The sequence below is a fragment of the Chiloscyllium plagiosum genome, unplaced genomic scaffold (assembly GCF_037043375.1).
Source record: "Chiloscyllium plagiosum isolate Xiang-an unplaced genomic scaffold, Cpla_swu_hap1 HiC_scaffold_23, whole genome shotgun sequence".
Classification (NCBI taxonomy): Eukaryota; Metazoa; Chordata; class Chondrichthyes; order Orectolobiformes; family Hemiscylliidae; genus Chiloscyllium; species Chiloscyllium plagiosum.
Window position 1 is genome coordinate 18881910 of NW_028270161.1, and position 18020 is coordinate 18899929.

Below are 18020 nucleotides of genomic sequence, written 5' to 3' on the forward strand. Positions count from 1 at the left end.
GAACTTGTGTGCACATCACCTACAACTGACAGTAAATTGGGAAAAAGGTGAATTTCCCGATATGGGATATTGGAAGCAGGAACTCATTGTGTTCATTGTTGAAAAAACTTTACCAAGCTGGTATGTGATTGTAGTTGTGGACAGTATGGACAGAAAGAAGATTCTATCACCAGTGATAATGCATTGCAGAGTTTATTACATGAGAATCTGAATAAAGCAGAGCAGCTGATCTTGGCCAACAAACAAGAATGTTGGAATGTAGCTGAAATTCTTCCATGCCTTAAACCGACCTAATTAAAAGATTATCGATGGTATATTCAAACTTGCTGTGCTCTGACTGGACAAGGACTATGGTAGGGGTTGGAATGACGATGTCAAATATCAAATAACTTCCAAAGAAGAATGCATAGACTATTAGACTATGTCTCTTCCAGTGGTAACAGCTCCATGCTCACTTTGTTATTGGTATTTATTCTCAGACTAATTACACTTTTTCTTCAAAGTAATAAGCTTCAATCATGGATGAGATACTCTAATGGTCTTTGTATAAAAGTGAAACCACTGTATTATGAGGTGAGATGATGGAGGGTGCAATATGGAGGGTTGAACCAAACTAACTTTGATGGGAGTATAGCCTGTAGAAAGTATCCATTATAATCTGAAGGTTGGGTATATGTATTACATTTAATCCTTAATAAACTTACCAATGTTCTTTGTCTGACCTGCTGAGTGTTTCCAGGATTTTCTCATTTTTATTTCAAATTTTCAGCATCTTCAGTATTTTGTTCTTGCTCTTTGACTGTGTGCTTGTATCATTATTAATTTAGGAACAGGACTGCAGCCTGTCTATCAGTATTCATCAGCATTAGTGTACTTACCTCTTTAGAGCGCAGGCAGCACGAATAGGGGACGGAGCAGCGTTCCCGGCTGGGGTTCTCTTCCGTGCAGTTGAAGTACATATTGTGGCTCCAGTCCTTGTATGAGATTCCCCCACAACAGCTGAACTGTGGAGCCAAAAAAAAAGTCGGGAACACAGCAGCAGAAGGAAGACAAACAGATTAGTGCCTTTTGCTCTCAGTGTTGGACCGCATGTCCTTTTCCCCAGCCTCCTCCCCTGAAAGTGCCGATCCCCAGTGGGGTTTGTCTCAATTGTTGCTTGCTCGCCAACCTTTGCACTTTTCCTAGAGGGAGTACTTGGGACATCAGTTTAACATCTCATCTGAACGATGGTATCTCTGACAGTGCAGCATCCCATCAGTACGGCACTAGATTATCAGCCTAGGTTATATGCCAAAATATCTGCAGTGGGATCCAAGTCATATCATCCTGATTTGAACTTAGGCTTTCCTTGATTGTCGCTGGGTCAAAATCTTGAAAACCCCTCTCTTACAGAGAGTGTGCATCTTTATATCAAGGGCCTCAGTGGCTCAAGAGGGTGCTCACCATCCCCCTCCCTGGCACAATTAGGGATGGCAAATGATAAGTGTCAACTTTGCCAGTGACACCCATATTCAGGGCTTTTTTTTAAAATGCAAGTGAATTGACCTTAAATGAATAAGAAAACAAAGCATCAGAACCCAATATAAAAATAGTGGATGACAAAGTTAGATGACAGTTATAATATTATGAAAAACTACAAAGGATATAAATGGAATGGGCTGGTACGTTCCATGAACGTGTTACATTTTGCATTTTGGAAACAAAATAGGGAAACAAGCAGCATTGTGGTGTAGAAGGACCTTGGATGTACAGTTACACAGGTTGTTAATGCAGGATTACGGGGATAGGGTAAGGTAGGGTGCTTGGTCCAGGTGGAATGCTCTTTGGAAGGTTAGTCTGAACTCAATAGGCCAAATGGCCTATTTCCGTCCTGTAGAGATTCTGTAACTTATGTCAAAAAGGAGATCAGGACAGAAAAATCCAAATAAAATTCTCCATTATGCCTACAGGCTGAACATGTCAAATTAACTGACTGGAGGTTAAGATTGTGAAGTAGAAAGGGAATCCATTCTTAATAAAGTTTACATTTTTACATTATATCTGAATTTTTAAGATTATTGCTGCCGATTGAAATCTAAAATTGAAAGATTGAGTAAATGATTGTTTCAACAAATTGTCGAATCCAGCTGTACATTATTTACAACTAAATTACTTCATTGTCTCCAAGACTATGTTTCTCTTTTGAAGGCCTCAATAACTCAAACATCAATGCTTCAGCACTTTGTTAATCGTGTGGCAATGGTATTTCACAATGTATGTTAAGAAGCAACTCAGTGCAAGTGAGGGGTAAGAAAGGAAGATTGTAAAAAGAAATTGGAGTGTGAGTGACACAAGGATACTGATCAGATTACAAGTAATTTAATGGAGAGAGTTTATGACCACATGGCACTGTACCTGCTTCTGCCCATAGTCGATGAGATTTTGGAGATCTAGGTCGTCTCGATAGTGGACTATTGCACTGTCAATGATCTCACTGACCTTTGATCGGGCCTGTGTTAGAAACAAGAGAATATTTGGGAATTAATGACAGACATAACTCCAATTTATCAAGTAAGGCCTCCCCTTAGCCACTTAATAAACCCAGCTGGACTGCTACTTGTGGGCATGAAGATATAAAATATGTAAAAAGACTCTTTTCTGGGTGTCCACCTTAAGAACCCACCCATTACTTTCCTATCAAGCTTAATCTTCCATAGTCATTATCTGCTCAATATGTAAGGGTACAGGAATGAGGACACAGGACTACTAACTTCAGCGAAGGCCAGTTCAAATTCCAACATAAAACTGAATTCAAGTTCCTAAATGTAAGTAATAGCATTTAGAAATATAAAGCTGATGCCAGGGAGAATGGCAACAAAGCAATTGGATTGACTTAGCAACTAACAGGTCACCTTGGGAAGGAAATCTGTCACTTTTGCCCAGTTCAGCCTACACATGATTCCAGTCCCATAATGTGATCGACTTTAATGCTTGCTGAAGTGGTCTAGAAAACGACTACAAATTGGGCAGAGCAAAAACCACCTTTAGCAGATGGTCGTGGCTCAGAAGACACCACTAGGTACGTAGTTCTTTGAAGTTTGTGTCACATACAGACAGGATGATTAGGGCATTTGGCACGCTTGGCTTCATTGCTCAAAATGTAGTGTACAGGTGTTGGGATGTCAGTGTTGAGGTTTTTCAGGATGTCATTGGGGCTTCTTATGGAGTGCAGTGCCCAATTGTGGTTGCCCTGTCAGAGGAAGGATAATACCAAGTTGGAGAGGGTTCAGAAAAGATTCACCAGGATGTTGCCTGGAATAGAAAGCTTGAGTTAAAAGGGAGAGGCTGGATTAACTGGGACTTTTTCCACTGGAGCATAGGAGGTTGATGGGTGACCTTATAGAAGTTTTTAAAATCATGAGGGGTATAGATAAGGTGATAGGCAGGTGTCTTTTCCTTACAGTGAGGGAATTACAAAATTAGGGAGCATATTTTTAAGGTGAGAGGAGAAAGATTTAAAGAGAAGATGAGGGGCAACTTTTATTCAAGAGTGGTTCGTGTGTGGAATGAACTTCCAGATTAAGTAGTGGATGCGGGCACAGTTTGCTCAGTTTAGATTAGATTCCCTACAGTGTGGAAACAGGCCCTTCGGCCCAACCAGTCTATAACGACCCTCTGAAGAGTAACCCACCCAGACCAATTTCCCTCTGACTAATGCACCTAACACTATGAACAATTTAGCATGGCCAATTCACCTAACCCGCACATCTTGGGACTGTGGGAGGAAACCTGAAAAGACACTGGAAGAAGTACACAAATAAGAAAGGTATGAAGGGCTATAGGACAAGTTCAGGCAGGTTTGGGATTATAATTGGCATGGACTGTGTGGACTGAAGGGTCTGTTTCCACTATATTGCCACTATCAGCTAAAGAAGAGATTCAAACTGTCAGATTTGCAGTGATTCACTTCCACAGCATCCTGCACTTCCAGAATGAACCAGCAGAGAGCAGATTAATGGAACTTGAGAAGAATCCTTGGACTACATTTCCCAGTTTCTTCCCCTGCCTACACAAAAATATTGTAAATGTTGTAATATAGTTAGAATTCTATGAACAGATCTGGTCTCCATATTAGGAAAAAGAGAGGGGCACTAGGAAGATTTATAAAATTTAACACACAAAGGAAGATTTATCATGAAAGATTGAGTGGGCTGGAGTTCCTTCTCCAGGGAAAAAAGACAGACAGTGACTTGATAGTGTGCTTTAAAAATATGAATGTAAGACATAGAAGATGTATCCACTTGAAGAGACCAAATTTAGAAATCAACACAGAATTCAGCAGAAATTTGAATGTGAACTTGCTATTACAGGGAATAATTAAAGAAAATAGCATAGATACATTGAAGACTAGAAAGGCAAATGAGAAGAAAATTGAAGGGTATGCAAACAGCAAGATAACCAGTACAGATTACTTAGGCCAAACTGGTTTTAAGTACAGCAATAGGTCAATGTAATTTGATGTGCCTGCATGCGAGCTTTTATGAGAATTTCTTTGTTAGTAGAACTGAAAGGGGGAAATAGAACTAATTTCCACACATCTATAAACAATAATCTAACAGTTCCTCCAACTAAAATGGAGCTGGTGTGAAGACATTACAGAACATTCAGTAACCAAGCAGTGTACCACACAACAGCTGAGTAATAGTCCAGCAAAAACAGCAAGATTCCCAGTTTTGAGGCACTTCCCCTATTGCAGTATATATGCTCCATTCTGGTATGTGACAGGAACACAAAAGGGTTGACCAAGTAAGTTCATTGTTTATTAATTCTCCACAGATCAATGTAGAATGAATTAGCGCACAGAAGATAGTGGAGCTGTGTTACTGGACACTAGCACACTAAACATAATGAATAAAAAACTGGAACCACCAAAACGTGACCATGAAACAGTTAAGTTGTTGTAAAAACTCAATTGCTCCTACAATGTCCTTCAGGGACAGAAACCGTAAATGCAGTGTGCTGTGGAAGTGAATCACTGCAAATCTGACAGTCTGAATCGCTTCTCTAGCTGATGATGGAAATAGTGGCATCTTCTTCAGCCAGTTAATGAATCTGTAAAATTCTTTACCACAGAGGGCTGTTGACATTGGTCATTAAGTATATTCAAGGTTGAAACAGACAGATTTTTAATCCGTAAAGGGATCAAGTGTTATGAAGAAAGGGCAGGAAAATGGAGTTGAGGATTATCAGATCAGCTGTGATCTCAGTGAATGGTAGTGCAGACTCAATACGCTGAATGGCCTACTTCTAATCTACACGCGATTCCAATTCAACACCACCATAGTTAACGCTCAACTCTCCACATGGCCAAGTAAGCAACTCTAATACATTAAATTTCATGACAGATGGGATCACAGTGAAGGAAAAGAAAGCTCCAACACCTCTCATAACATCTAAATGTTAGTACCATGCATATCCAAAAACTTACTAAAGGTTATGAGGGTGGCACAGTGTTAACATTGCAGCCTCACAGCGCCAGCAATCTGGGTTCGATTCCCACCTCGGGTGACTGTGTAGAGTTTCCACATTCTCCCAGTGTCTGCGTGGGTTTCCTCCGGGTGCCCCGGTTTCCTCCCACAGTCCAAAGATGTGCAGGTCAGGCGAATTGGCCATGCTCAATTGCCCATAGCGGTAGGTGCATTAGTCAGGGGTAAACAGAGATAGGGGAATGGGTCTGGAGAGGTTATTCTTCAGAGAGTTGGTGTGGACTTGTTGGGCCAAAGGGCCTGTTTCCATACTGTGGGGAATCTAATCTAAGTTATAGTTTGAAAAGCCTGCAAACGTTCAGTCAGATGCTCAGAATTCTTCGAGGTTGACGCTGGTGAAAGGATGTCTGAATGTGTAGCTGCTCTGGGAGCACAGGTGGCAGTCCAGGAAGAACTTACAGCTCACTCAGGCAGTCTGCATCAGACTGTAAAACCAATACATATTCAAAATATGCAAGACTATTGCTGCAGAGAGTTACAAGGAGAGGCTGGATAGGCTGGGACTATTTTCAAGTGAGTGTAGAAGGTTGAGGGGTAACCTTACAGAGGTTTATAAAATCATGAGGGGCATGGATAAGGTGAATGGCAGGAGTCTTTTCATTAGGAGGGATTTCAAGACCGAGGGAGCATATTCCGAAGACGACAGGAGAAAGATTTAAAAATGACATAAGGGGCAACTTTTGTTTACACAGAGTGGTTTGTGCGTCGAATGAACTTCCAGGGAAAGTGGTGGATATGAGTACAGTTACATTTAAAAGACATTTGGATATGTACATGAACAAGAAATGTTTGGAGAGATGTATGCCAAGTGCAGGCAGTTGGGACTAGTTTAGTTTGAGATTATGGTTGGACTGAAGGGTCTGTTTCCGTGCTGTATGATTCTATAATGCAGTTTCACTGGCTTTCAACAGTATCAAGTCTCTTTTCTCTGAAAGCAGTGGTTATGATTTCAAAATCTTGCTTTGCTTTCAGCTGATCAATCACATGGATGCGTTTTACACAGGTTGAAAGCAGCTTTCAGCCCAAATACCGCGGATGCTTAACTACATCATCAGCTCAATGCTAATCCTCTTGTAACCAGTAATACACATACCACACATTTGGTAAAGTGAGAAGCAAATATGAATCTTTACACTGATTTAGACTTTAAACACTTACCCCTTATGCCCCTCAAGTTCCATATAAACAATCATCTGCTCATCCAACTTACCCGTGTTCACCTCAGAACTCATCCATCATCCATTCCCCAACATCATCACATTTCCTACAACCTTCTCCATTTCTCCAACGAGTCCCAGTCTTAAATCCCATATTGATATCACTGGATCACAATTTCCTCATTTATCTCAGCTATTTCCATCTCCATTCCCCCATTCCCTTCCCCAACCCTTCCTTTCCAGATGCATTGAAAAAAATAAAAGCATACCTTATCGGAAAAGACAAAGCCTAGAACGCCGGCAACCAATTGTAGCAAAAAAATCAGTGTCAGGCAGATAGAGAACTGGAAAATCAAATCACAACAAATCAAAATCAGAATAGCAGTGTGAGTGTTGGAGCGCACTGGCAATCAAGGGGGCAAGTGGTACTGGGTAGTAGATAAAGATAGGTAAAACTGTAATAAAGACTGACCATCAAAGCAGCCCAAGCCCCATAAATCAACAGCTGCCTCAATTGCCCTAAACTAATACTTTATAGAATAGAAACTCCGAAAGAAACCATTTGGACTATAATGTTCATGCTGGCTGTCACAAGGACAACACCCCCATCCCTTCCCCAGAGCCCGCAATTAATTTTTCAGATAATTTTCTAAATCTTCTTTGAAAAGTACGATCGAATATATGCAGGGCTGGCATTCCAGATCCTAAACTCTCACTGCTCAAAAGATTCTCTTGGGTATTATTGTTGTTTCCTTTGCCCATCACCTATGAAAGCTTCTGGTTCTTTGACCCTTCCATGATTTGAACAATTTCTGCTGGTCTACTCTGTCCAATTTATAATTTGAAAATCTCTATCAAATCTCTTTACCAATCCATCTTTGCAACCAAAGGGTCTCAGCCACAGAAGTTTTATTGTGATTCTTTTTAGCACTCTCTCTGAAGCCTTCCCATTCTTTCTGGGTAGTGCTGGCACACACTGGACAGGATATTCCAACTGTCTACAAACAGCTGTCTCAGAACTTTCTTGGTCTTGTACTCCATGTCTCTTATTTGTACAGCCCAGGATTCCACAAACTTTAATAAATACTTTCTCAAGCTGTCCTACCTTCATAGGTTTGTGTACATTTATTCCCAGGACCCTCCCCCTTTCGAAGTGTGCCCTCTACTTAATATAGTTTCTCCTTGTTTTCTTAACAAAGCAGATCACTTCATAATTCCCTACATTTCATCTCACTGCCACGTGTCTGCCCATTCCACTCACTTATACCCTTATAAAAGTGTTATTACTATCCTTAGTTCATAATACAGAGATTTTGATTATCTGAAAATTTTATTCAATTTCCTGCCATTGACGATACCAGTGACAAGGGTTACAACATAAAAGTCTTCCAGAGAATCCCTCATCACTCTTGGACCTTCCCACCCTCAAGTCTGGGCAAAGTAAATTGTAGGATAATTATCAAAGTTGATAGAGGGAGAGGGGTCCTGACAGCAGCAGCAGCTCAACTTTAGCCCCATTTCTCAGTGAAGCAAGTCCTACCCTCTACTCTGTTACAACACAGATGGGCACATCCCCCAGCCTGATAAGTGTCACTTACCGTCTGAAGGAGGCAGATGTTCTCACGCAGCGATCCTATACAGCCGCAGAATGTGATCAGGAACATAAGTGCACCTACCACGATGAGGAGGATGGCAGGGTCCACTGCAAGGCAGGCCATGGCAGCCTCTGAAAAATATGGAAAAGTTTTGTCACCCATAACTATGCAAACCTCAACTCTCTATTCCAATTAATCCCAGCCCCATTCACATATCTTCTCTTGTCCTCATCCAAATCTCACCTTTTGCTTTGCAATCCTAATAAAACTCTTTCCTCCACCCCCCGACTTCCTTTCCCATCCAGAATTCTGCCTTTCCTCCAGTAGTTTCTGAAACACTGAAGAAATAAAATGATAATACATCACATCACTCACCCGCGTGCTTCATAACTCTGGCATACAAACCGATCGCAATCATCACCATGGCAATACTCTAGAAAGAATAAACAATTAGGTTACATTTAGTCAGGGAAATTATAATGCTATTGCTAACTATAGTGAGGTTTAAGTTCAACTTTAGTCTGGCTTCTTTCTCAACAGCTATGAGGCAATTTGATGGAATGACTGATTTTTAAAGGTTATAATAAATCTCCATCTTCCCAAGTGGGAGACAATTGCCTCTCAATTACATTTTTGTGTAATTGGTTCTCAGGATGTGGCATTTCTTAAGGTTACTAGCACTCTGACTAATCACGGAGGCTCCAGAACAATGTTTAGGACACCACTGAAGTGAAACTGAGATGAAATTTCATTCAGCACATTTTAATAAATATACACTAGTTTTTCTTTCAAAACTCATAGGAGATGAGGGTAATAAAGGAATTTTTTGACAGACAGACCATTCGGCAAAAGGAGCTTGTTCACTTTCTGATGGGAAGGTATATGCTGAAGTTGGATGTTTTAGTGCCCAATGGCAGCTGGTTTGGGGTCTTGTGATAAAACTCAAGAGATAGCTATCCAGCCAGAGATGACAAAGTAAGTATCACTGGAAAAGCCAACGAGGAGTGTCTAAAACTGTCTTTAAGAAGTGGTGCTAATGGCCTTTGGTCAACTAAGTAATTGGTTCAAAAGTCAATTAAGGAGTCCGTCAAGTTGGTGCAGGCAATGCGATGGATAGGAGGGAATATTGTTTACTAAAGAAGCCAAATAGGCTCAATAACCCTCTTACAAAAGAGGATCATGTTTTAGCTTGAACTCACTCCTGTCCAATCAGATTCTTAGCACTGGAACAAATACACCCAAACAATGGAACCTTGCAACCATTTTTGGATTTCAAGGGCTTGCCAGCCAGGTAAGAGGTCAAACAGACCCCATTGGCTATTATTTGGACACCTCCAAACTTAAGTAACTTTGATTCTGGATCAGTGGTGCTGAAAGAGCACAGCAATTCAGGCAGCATCCGACAAGCAGCAAAATCGATGTTTCGGGCAAAAGCCCTTCATCAGGAATAAAGGCAGAGAGCCTGAAGCGTGGAGAGATAAGCTAGAGGAGGGTGGGGGTGGGGAGAAAGTAGCATAGAGTACAATAGGTGAGTGGGGGAGGAGATGAAGACGATAGGTCAGGGAGGAGAGGGTGGAGTGGATAGATGGAAAAGGAGCTAGGCAGGTCGGACAAGTCAAGGGGACAGTGTGGAGCTGGAAGTTTGAAACTAGGATGAGGTGGGGGAAGGGGAAATGAGGAAGCTGTTGAAGTCCACATTGATGCCCTGGGGTTTAAGTAACTTTCCTCAGCCCTGAAGCTCTTCAACCATGGTTTGAAACAGGTCACTCAGCCCCCCCAGGTTATTGGATTCTAACCAGGATTTTTAAACATAGACAAAAAAGACACAAACATTGCACAAAGTCAGTCTATTAATTATACCAATCCAACCACACTCATATGAGTCCAGCTGTTTCCTTTTAGAATACTTGGGTATCACTTAATAACTATCACCCATTCCTTTCTGACTAATTGCTTGCTATATTAATTAATGCTCTTCTCTTTAATTGATATATTTTTCAAAATGAGGAAATTGAGTATAAAGATAATGATTTTTATTCATATTCTAAAATGTATTGTAATACAATTGACCTTCTATAATTCCCCTCTAAAGAACTATTTTAAGATGTTCAATTACAAAGTGTGCCAAACTATTTGTTTCTATGTTCTTATAACATAAAATGACCTTCTCTGAAGACATTTAATCATTTCTTAGGACAAGTATTTATTTTAGTAAAACAATCTGAAAATTGGTGTCTTGCATCAACCCATTTTATTTTAGAAATTTATTATTTTCAAGGTTTCCTTTAGACTATCAAGGTCAATTTTCATCCTTTCACAACTGAATATTGCCCAGGAAGGAGAATGATTATCCATAAAACATTCTACGGGCATTTTTTGTTGTATAGGATTTCTTTCAGAACATTAGGTATCAACTGCTTCAATCAGTAGCAGTATTTCAGCAACTAAGATGCTTTTAATTATCCTTCTTAGTTTCTTAACTTCCTGTCTAATAAACACATTTATTACTATTCCAAACAAAAATATGATAAACCCTGCCAGACTAGAACATCAAGCTGGGAGCTAGGTGAAGCAATGACTTCATACCTGCTGGATCACTCAAGGCTGGAAACTGGAGGGTGAATTTCTCGGAATTTAGTTTCTTAAGTGTTTTATTAGCTCTCAGAACCTCCTAAAAATGTTTTAACATGGTCCTCAGTTCCAACAGATCATAACTGACATTGGGTCTAGCCGGAATACACAATCAATTCAACTGACCAATTTTATTGTCTACCTCGATGCACGATCCTTTTTTAGTGAGGTTCTGATTCTATTTACAGAAATGTCATTAACATGTCCGACATAAAATTATTTATTCAAGATCACTCCTGACTAACTCTGCTCATGACCAAATTTTCATAAAGCCCCATGCAAACTGACTTCCAGTTTTAAATTTATCACACATGAAAATCATAAACATGGATCATAAAGATGACTAGGTAAAAACAATGACTGCAGATGCTGGAAACCAGATTCTGGATTAGTGGTGCTGGAAAAGAGCACAGCAGTTCAGGCAGCATCCGAGGAGCAGTAAAATCAACGTTTCGGGCAAAAGCCCTTCATCAGGAATAAAGCAGAGAGCCTGAAGGGTTGAGAGATAAGCATCCTTATCTCTCTACCCTTCAGGCTCTCTGCTTTTATTCCTGATGAAAGGCTTTTGCCCGAAACATCGATTTTACTGCTCATAAAGATGACTGGCAGTTTAGTTTTGTGATACCAGTAAAACCAGTGAAAGGTCCACTTAGGAGCATTTGGTTTAATGGATTAAATAACATTACACATATAAAACTATGGTGTCGGCAAAACAATCTTTAATGTCATAGAAAATCTTTCAAGAAATTGTAATTAGATATGAAATAACTGAATTCCCATAGTATTTATGCAAACAATCACAGGAGTAAAAGTACATGCTCACATTTAACAATAGGAGTATTTCTTCCATTCTTTGGATGTTGAAACGTATACCCCACAGTTCCACAAACTATACTGGTGTGGTCTAATTTTTGCTTCTTTACATTTGGGCATTTTGATACAGAGGTCCAAGTGCTGTTTTCAGACCAAGTGGTTTCTGTTGGTATCAAGAGGCTAATTTCAATAAACATTACTTGTTGTGGAAATATTATTTGTTTGCTTCCTGGAGGAGTAAGCTTGCACATGTCATCTTCCATCTTAACGAATTCCTCATTTGTAGTAAGGTCATGACTTTGGGCATTCGAATGTCCTTAATGGCCTCACAATGCTGCAAGGCTCGACAAACTTCTTCTGAAATCTCAGCCTGAAATAAATAAGCTTCTCCCTCAATGCAGGCTTTCAAGTGCTCAGAAAGTGAGCTAATTGCTGTTCTTTCCCCATCCAGGGGTGATCACCAATTTCTTTACAATTTCTCCCAAACCCAACTGATATGGAGGGAAACCAGCCCCCCGCCCCATTGGTCCACTAAAACTTTGAAAAGCATCTAATCTATTCCCACACAATTTCTTTCTCAAACACCAGTGCCAAATGGATATTTCTTTGCTATATTCATCACATAAATGTTCATATTTTACACATACCTTTATCCTTACTCTTGGTTAAATGCAAGCACTGAATGATGAATTTAACCAGTGTACCCAGTCCAGTCATGAAGTATTTCTTCATTATTTTGCCTACAAGCACCTTTTTCCTCTTTTCTATTATATAATATTGTAAACTGAATAAATATAGTTGCCAAGTCTATGAAGCACAAGATAACTTATGTCCCCTTACCTCATATCATTAAGAACATTGCACAACTTCATTAAAACCTCTCATTAATGTAAGACTCAACATAGGCCACAATAATACTTTTATTTTTAAAAAACACTGATCACATCTACATGTTAAGACTATTCTTGGTCCCCAACTCTAATCTTTAGTAGGCTTTTTAAATTTTTGGAGACCCCTATCACCTAATGCCATTAACACTTTGATTAGAGGAATTCCCAGGAATACAATTAGGTCCAGATTATGTAAACTATAAACCACACAAACTTCCCAAAAACAATCACCTTATGTTTGTTATTCAGTTTCATTTCAGCTTTTTTCATTGATAGCTTAAGACTATTTATTAAAACACTAAGATTATTTCAGTTGATACAACGTTTGTGCTGATTAAGTAGCTTACCCCAGCTTCTTTCTACTTCTGGAAGTAAGACTCTTTTTTTGTGACTTCAGTGCATAGTCAATCCCAAATCTGAATCACATTGTATGTTCCACATGAGTTCAGAATAGGAGCAGAAATAAACTATTTGGCCCCTTGGGTTTGCTCCACTATTCAATAAGATCACGGCCGATTCGGCTCATCTCCAATCCCACATTCCCATCAACCTACAATCACCTTGGATTCACATATCTAACAACAATCTATTTACCTCTGCCTTTAAAATAATTAATGGCGTTGTTTCCTGAGGCAGAATTCCAAAGTCACAACACTCAGAAAATAAATTCTGATCGGTCTTAAAGGGTGACCTCTAATTTTAAAACAGTGCACCCTAGTTTTGGAGTCACTCACATTATTTTAAATGTTTACCTTGTAAAGATAATTCAAGATATTATATATTTTAATACAGTTACCCCTCACTAACCCCAGTGAAAACAAGCTCAGTCTGTACAACCTGGGCATGAGAACATAAGAAATGAGAGCAGGTATTGGCCATTCCGCCCCTCAATGTGACTCCATCATTCAACAAGATCATAGCAGATCTTCCCCAGGCCTCAACTTCTCTTTTGTGCCAGTTCAACATACCCATCAAATTTCAAAAATCTATCCAGCTCCTCTTTAAATACCGTAAATTAGCTAGCCTTCACAATTCTCTGGGAGTGGAGAATTCCAAACATTCATTATCAACTAGGAGAAGAAATTCATTTGCCTCTCAGTTCTAAATAAGTGCCTCTTATTATTTAACTATATACCCTAGTTCAAGATTCACCTACTAGTGGAAACATAATCGCAATATCTACTGTGTCAAGTCACCTCCCAGAATCTAGTATATTAAGACCACCCCTCATTCTTCTCAATTCTAACGAATAAAGGCCTGAGCAGTTCAGCTGATCATGATTAGTCATCCCAGGAATCAGCCTAGTGAATATCTTTTGAACTGCTATGAGTGCTAATATACCATTTTTAAATAAGGGAACCAAAACAGTATATAGTACTCCAGGTGTGGTCTCACCAATACCACATACAGTTATAACATGACTTCCCTGTTCAAAAAACTCCAACCTCATAGCAATAGAAGGTCAAAATTCCAGATGCATGGACACTTTAACTGCACAACAAGACCCTAACTATTGTTCGCAAATACTTGGAACTTGTTTGGACATTTTGTGCAATGTTTCCAGTACAGTTGGCACTCGAACCTGGGCATTCTGGCCTAAAGATAGGGACTCTACCACTGTTGGTTGAGATCTTTCAAAAGTCACTGGAGTCAGGGAAAGTCCCGGATGATTGGAAGATCGCTGTTGTAACCCCCTTGTTCAAGAAAGGATCAAGACAAAAGATGGAAAATTATAGGCCAATTAGCCTAACCTCGGTTGTTGGTAAAATTCTAGAATCCATCGTTAAGGATGAGGTTTCTAAATTCTTGGAAGAGCAGGGTCGGATTAGAACAAGTCAACATGGATTTAGTAAGGGGAGGTCATGCCTGACAAACCTGTTGGAATTCTTTGAAGAGGTGACAAGGTTAGACCAGGGAAACCCAGTGGATGTGGTCTATCTAGACTTCCAAAAGACCTTTGATAAGGTGCCATACGGGAGGCTGCTGAGGTGGTGAAGGCCCATGATGTTCGAGGTGAGCTAGTGGCATGGATTGAGGATTGGCTGTCTGACTGAAGGCAGAGTTGGATAAAAAGGTTTTTTTTCCGGAATGGCAGCCGGTGACAAGCGGTGTCCCGCAGGGTTCAGTGTTGGGGGCGCAGCTGTTCACGTTATAGATTAACGATCTCGATGAAGGGACTGGGGGCATTCTAGCGAAGTTTGCCGATGATACGAAGTTAGGTGGACAGGCAGGTAGTACTGAGGAAGTGGGGAGGCTGCAGAAGAATCTAGACAGTTTGGGAGAGTGGTCCAGGAAATGGCTGATGAAGTTCAATGTGAGCAAATGTGAGGTCTTGCACTTTGGAAAAAAGAATACAAGCATGGACTACTTTCTAAACGGTGAGAAAATTCATAAAGCCAAAGTACAAAGGGATCTGGGAGTGCTAGTCGAGGATTCTCTAAAGGTAAACATGCAGGTTGAATCCATGATTAAGAAAGCAAATGCAATGTTGTCATTTATCTCAAGAGAGGGTTGGAATATAAAAGCACCGTTGTGCTACTGAGACTTTATAAAGCTTTGTTAGGCCCCATTTGTCCAGTTTTGGGCCCCACACCTCAGGAGGGACATATTGGCACTGGAGCGTGTCCAGCGGAGATTCACATGGATGATCCCTGGAATGGTAGGTCTAACATACGAGGAACGGCTGAGGATCCTGGGATTGTATTCATTGGAGTTTAGAAGATTAAGGGGAGATCTAATCGAAACTTACAAGATAATACATGGCTTGGAAAGGGTGGACGCTAGGAAATTGTTTCCGTTAGGCGAGGAGACTAGGACCCGTGGACACAGCCTTAGAATTAGAGGGGGTAAATTCAGAACAGAAATGCAGAGACATTTCTTCAGCCAAAGAGTGGTGGGCCTGTGGAATTCATTGCCGCGGAATGCAGTGGAGGCCAGGATGCTAAATGTCTTCAAGGCAGAGATTGATAAATTCTTATGTCACAAGGAATTATGTCACAAGTGGTTAGCACTGCTGCCTCACAGCACCGGAGACCCGGGTTCAATTCCCGCCTCAGGCGACTGACTGTGTGGAGTTTGCACGTTCTCCCCGTGTCTGCGTGGATTTCCTCCAGGTGCTCCGGTTTCCTCCCACAGTCCAAAGATGTGCAGGTCAGGTGAATTGGCCATGCTAAATTGCCCGTAGTGTTAGGTAAGGGGTAAATGTAGGGTATGGGTGGGTTACGCTTCGCGGGTCGGTGTGGACTTGTTGGGCCGAAGGGCCTGTTTCCACCCTGTAATGTAATCTAATCGAATTAAGGGCTACGGGGTGAATGCGGGTAAGTGGAGTTGAAATGCTCATCACCTATGATTGAATGGCAGAGTGGACTCGATGGGACCCATGGCCTTATTTCCACTCCTATGGCTTATGGTCTTATGGTGCCACAGCACCCAAGAACTGTTTGCAATTGTATTGAGTCACATCTGGGTGTTTGAAATTAATTCTTCTCTTATAGTCTGTCATTGTTGTTTCTGTCATTTTTGACTTCTGCCAAAAAATGTCATTATCCTTACTCTTCTTTGTAATTTTCCTTTCTTAGTAATGCTTTGCCCCAAATCTGGACATCTTTCCAAGTCTAACCATGTTTCCTCTGACTTAAACAAATTTTGTCCATAAATGTTAATAGGTTATCCTTTAAAGGTCAACAGAAAGCCACAAAAAAAAAGCTATAAAGAAAATTAAGATAGATTATGAGAGTAAACCAGCTTAGAATATAAAGACAGGTAGCAAAAGTTTCCACAAATAGATAAAATGAAAAAAAAAAAAGAGTGTGGCTAAGGTAAACATTGGTCATTTAGAGGATGAGAAGGGGGATTTAATAATGGGAAATAAGAAAACAGCCGAGGCATTGAACAGGTATCTTGTGTCACTGTTCACAGTGGGGGGGATATGAATAACCAGTAATTAACAACAAGGGGACTAAGGTAGGTCTAGAATGATCCAGAAATGATCACTATCATGAAAGAGATAGTGTTGGGCAAGCTAATGGAGCTAAGGTGGACAAGTCTCCTGGCTCTGATGGAATGCATCCCAGGGTACTAAAAGAGACAGCTGGAGAAATAGCAAATGGTAATTTTCCAAAATTCGCTGTACTCTGGGGCAGTTCTAGCAGATTGAAAAACAGCAAATGTGATGCCATGATTAAAAAAAAAAGGAGGTAGACAAAAAGAAAATGGGGAATTATAACTTCTATAGTGGGGAAAATATTTGAATCTATCAAGGAAGAAATAACAAGACATTGGGTAGATGCAGCATGGGTTCATGAAAGGCAAGTCATGTTTAACTAATTTACTGGAATTTTATGAAAATATTACATTGCAGTGGACAATGAAGACCCAGTAAGTGTGGTGTATCTAGATTTTCAAAAGGCATTCGACAAAGTGCTGCACAGATAGCTGCTACAAAAAGATAAAGATGCATGGTGTTGCAGGGAATGTATTAGCATGGATAGAGGATTGGTTAAATAACAGGAAGCAAAGAGTGGAGCTAAATGAGTGCTTTTCTGATTCCTGATCAGTGACTAGTGGTGTGCCTCAGGGATCAGTATTGGGGCTGCAATTGTTTACAATTTACATGGATGATTTGGAGTTAGGGACTATATGTAGTGTGTCAAAGTTTGCAGAAGACACTAAGATGAGTGATAGAGTAGCAATGTTTGCAGAGGACTCTGAAAGTTTGCAGAGGGATACATTCAGTGCAAGTGGGTGGGCAAAGGTCTGGCAGATGGAGTGCAATGTTGATAATTGCAAAGTCATCCATTCTCATAAAAATAAAAGTAAAAGAGGACTATTATTTGAACAGTGAAAAGTTGCAGTATGCTGTTGTGCAGAGGGACCTGGCTGTCCCTGAGTGCGAATCACAGAAGGTTGGTTTGTAGGTGCAGCAGCTGATTGGAAGGGCAAAAGGAATTTTGTCTTTCATTACATGAGGGATTGAGTTTAAAAGCAGGGAGGTTATGTTACAGCTGTAGAGGATGCTGGTGAGGCCACACCTGGGAGTTGTGCGCAGTTTTGGTCTCCTTACTTGAGAAAGATGCATTTGCAGTAGAGGGGTTGCAGAGGAGATTCACTAGGTTGATTCTGGAGTTGAAAGGATTGGCTTATGAGGACAAACTGAGTAGACTGGGATTATATTCATTGGAATTTAGAAGAATGAGGGGAATCTTATAGAAACTTGCAAAATTAGGAAGGGAATAGATAAGATAGAAACAAGGAGGATGTTTCCCTTGGTAGGTGAAACTAGAACAAGAGGGCATAGCCTCAAAATTAGGGGGGAGCAGATTTAGGACTTAATTGAGGAGGAACTTCCTCACCCAAAGGGTTATGAATCTTTGCTCAGTGAATTAGTTGAGGCTTCCTGATTGAATGTTT

The 18020-nt window shown here is 40.4% G+C and overlaps 1 protein-coding gene across 3 annotated transcripts in view; it reads right to left on the minus strand.

Annotated features, from left to right (window-relative positions):
* Positions 1-18020, minus strand: part of tspan33a (tetraspanin 33a) — a 46582-nt gene that overhangs the window by 5355 nt on the left and 23207 nt on the right. The window contains exons 2-7 of one of the 3 annotated variants that reach the window (XM_087999424.1): positions 11732-11884; positions 8653-8710; positions 8281-8408; positions 6952-7026; positions 2395-2490; positions 879-1004 (exon numbers count right to left, since the gene is read on the minus strand). In XM_087999424.1, coding sequence (XP_087855550.1) covers positions 879-1004; positions 2395-2490; positions 6952-7026; positions 8281-8408; positions 8653-8710; positions 11732-11758 — 510 coding nt within the window. In that variant the 5' untranslated portion in view covers positions 11759-11884. Of the gene's footprint in view, positions 1-878; positions 1005-2394; positions 2491-6951; positions 7027-8280; positions 8409-8520; positions 8616-8652; positions 8711-11731; positions 11885-18020 lie in introns of all 3 variants that reach the window. The other 2 variants (XM_043713985.2, XM_043713984.2) reach the window with 2 other exon arrangements.